This window comes from Carlito syrichta, unplaced genomic scaffold, assembly GCF_000164805.1.
Source record: "Carlito syrichta isolate Samal-C Ts95f unplaced genomic scaffold, Tarsius_syrichta-2.0.1 Scaffold301866, whole genome shotgun sequence".
NCBI classification, from domain to species: domain Eukaryota; kingdom Metazoa; phylum Chordata; class Mammalia; order Primates; family Tarsiidae; genus Carlito; species Carlito syrichta.
Genome location: NW_007245962.1, coordinates 155,971 through 159,968, shown reverse-complemented (window position 1 = coordinate 159,968; position 3,998 = coordinate 155,971). Strand labels below are relative to the sequence as shown.

Sequence of the window (3,998 nt, the reverse complement as noted above, 5' to 3'; positions counted from 1 at the left end):
ATAAATTTCCTTTTCTTTGGAGTCTGTCACAAGAAAATTATTCTGTTTCTTTGAAGATCGCATATTTCCTTACTTTAAAAATATTTCTTGTGTCCCCACATTGATATCTGTGCAGCTGGTAGAACAGTCACTTCTTCTAATTTTATAAAGTAACTTTCATAGGAAAAGATTTGCACTATAAAGGGGTCCTGGGATATTGGTTGGGTAGGGTGCATTGGATGTGGATCCGAGCAGACAAAATAGTGTGCCCTTGGGCAGGTTCTTCAGTTATAATCCATGTTAGTGGCTTAGGAAGTCTGGGGCAGCAATGGTGTGGCTTTGCCAGGAATGGGTTTGCCAGAAGTCTTGATTTCCTACCCCTAAAACATTTTTTTCAAATCTCCTCCAGTACCAACTGGGGAATCCAAAAATAAATACATTTTTGCCTATAAAAATAAAGTTTTGTATAGGCAAAACATTATAATTTCCCTCAAATATAACAGGAGTGATTTAGAGTAAATAATTATGACCCATGAAAAAGTGATCTATTTGTGATTTTGTGGAATGCTGATAATTGCAACCATAGATAATCCCTGGCAGTCAGTATTGCTTAGCAAATATTACATTTTCTTCTTCACCTCTAATGACCCCTTTTAGTGAGGCAGGACCATATCATTATTTCTAACCAGTGAACTGAAGCACAGAACTGACTTTTTCCTTTGCTGTACTGAAGTTTTTTAGTTTGATTTAGTCCTACTTGTCAATTTTTGATTTTTTTTGTTTTGGTCTATGCTTTTGATGTCATATTCACAAAATCATTGCAAAGACCAATGTCATGGAGATTTTCTCTTACATTTTCTTCTAGAAGTTTTACAGTTTCAGGTCTTATATTTAAGTTTTTAGTCCATGTTGAATTGATTTTTTGTGTATATGTAAGAGGGAGTCCAATTTCAGTCTTTGGCGTAGAGATACCCAGTACCATTTGTTAAAGAGACTATCGTTACTCATTGTGATTCTTGTCACCTTTGTCAAAGATTGGTTGCCTATGTATATGTGAGTTTACTTCTGAGTTTTCTATTCTACTCTGTTCCATTGATTTATGTGTCTGTTTTTATGCCAGTTATCATACCGCTTAAAATAACTACAGCTTTGTAACATATTTTGAAGTCAGGAAATACGATACCTCCATCTCATTCTTTTTCCTCAGTTTGCTTTGGCTACTCTGGGTCTTTTATTGTTCTGTATACATTTTAGGATTTTTAATTTTATTTCTTTAAAAATGTCATTAAGACTTTGATGGGAATGGCATTGAATCTGTAGATTGCTTTGGTTTTAACATTTATCATTTTAACAATATTTAATCTTCCAAACCATGAACGTAGATGTCTTTCCTTTATTTGTGTCTTCTTTCACTACTTTTATCAACGTATACTAGTTTTCAGTGTGCCAGCAACTTAAAAAATAAACTATTAAGTGAAGAATTAGGACTCTGTCTTCAAGGGGTTTACCATCTGATGTGTGCAGTAATGACTTACTTCTATAATTACGGAAGCTATTTTTATCAGAGATGGTAATACCGATTACAACTATTTGCTACAGGCCTATCATTGCTGCCTTTGCAGACCCTGGGAATGAATCTATGGAGAGTAGCAGTTGTTATCAGGCACCGTGTTTACGAGGAAAAACAAAAAGATTGGAGATTCAGAATTTAAAGGATTATCACTTGAAAACTGGATATTATAGTCCTGGAGATATTAGAAACCATTAAAAAGACCTGGCTGGGCATGGTGGCTCACTCCTATAATCCAAGTACTTTGGGAGGCTGAGTTGAGAGGATTGCTTGAGCCCACGGATTCAAGATCAACCTGGGTAACTTGGCAAGGTCTCACCTCTACAATAAATCAAAAAATTAGCCGGGCATAGTGGCATGCACCTGTAGTTCCAGTTACTTGGAAGGCTGAGGCTAAAGGATTGCCTGATCCCAGCAGGTCAAGGCTGTGGTGGCTAGGACAGAGCCTGGGCGACAGAGTGAGACTTCGATTCAATTAAAAAAAAAAGAAGATGTAAGAGAGAGACTAGCCAAAAGTGGGTACCCCTTCCTCTACTACTCTAATCTGTATCAATTAGAAATTTCTTTGGGTTCATAGGTTCTTTTCATTAATTTCTTCATAATAAGTTGGAAAGTTACCCATACCATAAAAGAAAACAGAAAACATGTATTTTCCCATTAGGACAATTCATAGCTATACTTTTCCACAAATAGTAAAAGTCATTATCAACGAACATGAAGACGAAAGAACAAATAAGGGGCAACCGGGGAACCCAAGGATGGCTGAGTTGCAGAGTGGGCGATTGGATGTGGCCGTCAGTTCAATTATGAAGATGCTACTTTTTAGCTCTGTGACATCAGAGGGTAGCTCTAAAACCTGGAAAGTCTGGGAGGGCTAAAGAAGGAGAGGGGAAGAAGAGGGAAGTAGAGGAAGTCATCTAAACAAATGTCCCCAAACCTGCATTTTTCCCTACAGGACAGGGGATGAAGAAATCTACTTATTGTTCATTCTTAGGAGCAAGCACTATATGATACTGATTGCCATTAGAATTTGAAGATACAAGAAGAAGGTGGGTCAGGAAGAAGGACCCTCACCTAAAGCTATATTCCTCGGGAACCGGAATTTACCAATGACTTTTCTGAATGCGGGTTTTCACATTGTTGTTCCTCAGACTGTAGATCAAGGGATTTAGCATAGGGGTGATGACAGTATGAAAGACAGACACGATCTTGTCCTCCTCTGGGGATTTGTCTGAATTACTACTCTGAGACATGAAGGCAAGTGTCCCAAAGAAGAGGATGACAGTGGTGAGGTGGGAGGTGCAGGTGGAGAAAGTCTGGGCTCGCCCACCAGCACGCTTCACCCTTAGAATGGCTCTGATGACGAACACGTAGGAGATCAAGATGATCATGACATTCGCCAGGAACATGAATTTTGCGATGAAGAGAATAGCAATCTCATTTTGCGTCATGTTGCTGCAGGCAAGCTTCAGCAGGGGTGGGAGATCACAGAAGAAGAAGTTGATCTTATTGTCTTGACAGAAGGAGAGAGTGAAGGTGCACGTGGCACGCAGAACGGCCCCAGACACTCCACAGATGTAGGTCCCGGCTAACAAGCCCCTGCAGGTGCCTGGAGGCATAATCACATTGCAGTGCAGTGGATTGCTCATGGCGACAAAACGGTCATAGGCCATCACTGCCAGCAGGTAACACTGTGCCTGCACAGATGGTGAAGAAAAAGAACTGAGCAACACAGCGGCCACAGGAGATGACTGTCTTGTCCGCAGCTAGTGTGGCTAGGATCTGCGGGGTGATTACCGAGGCATAGCAGGCATCCAGGAGGGCACGATGGCTAAGGAAGAAGTACATTGGGGTGTGGAGTTGGACATTCACTTGGATCAGAATAATCATCCACACATTCCCCAGAAGAGTGACAAGATAGAAAGTGAGGAACAGTAGGAAGAGTGGAACTGCCAGTTCAGGATGATTTGTGAAGCCCACAAGAATGAACTCTGTCACGGTGGTGAGATTCCTTTTGACCAAAGGCTCACTGTAGCTGGTTGGCCTGAAGGGAATAACAGAATTAGAGACTCCGGACTGAGGACCTTTCCTTTCTTCAGTGTCAGCTGTTAGGCAAATGTCTCCCATAGTCTCTGGTTACAGAGAGGAGAAAATATTTACCATCTTAAGAATCCACGGCTGGGCTCGGTGACTCACATCTATAATCCCAGCACTTTGGGAGGCCGAGATGAGAAGACTGCCTGAGCTCATGAGTTTGAGACCAGCCCTGGCAATTTGGCGAGACTTCATCTCTACAATAAATCAAAAATTAGCTGGGCGTGGTGGCGCATGCCTGTAGTTCCAGCTATTTGGAAGACTGAGGTGGAAGGATTACCTTAACCCAGCAGGTCAAGGCTGCAGTGGCTGTGAGCATGCCGCTGCATGAAGAAAAAACTTCAACTCAAAAAAA

General features: G+C 41.2%; 1 protein-coding gene across 1 annotated transcript; it reads right to left on the bottom strand.

Annotated features, from left to right (window-relative positions):
• Window positions 1-2,652: 2,652 nt before the first annotated feature.
• LOC103257795 (olfactory receptor 9I1-like) lies at window positions 2,653-3,676 on the bottom strand. The gene is given in 2 exon segments (XM_008055499.1): window positions 2,653-3,241; window positions 3,243-3,676. Coding segments are annotated over 2 exon segments (1,023 nt in total).
• Window positions 3,677-3,998: the final 322 nt, after the last annotated feature.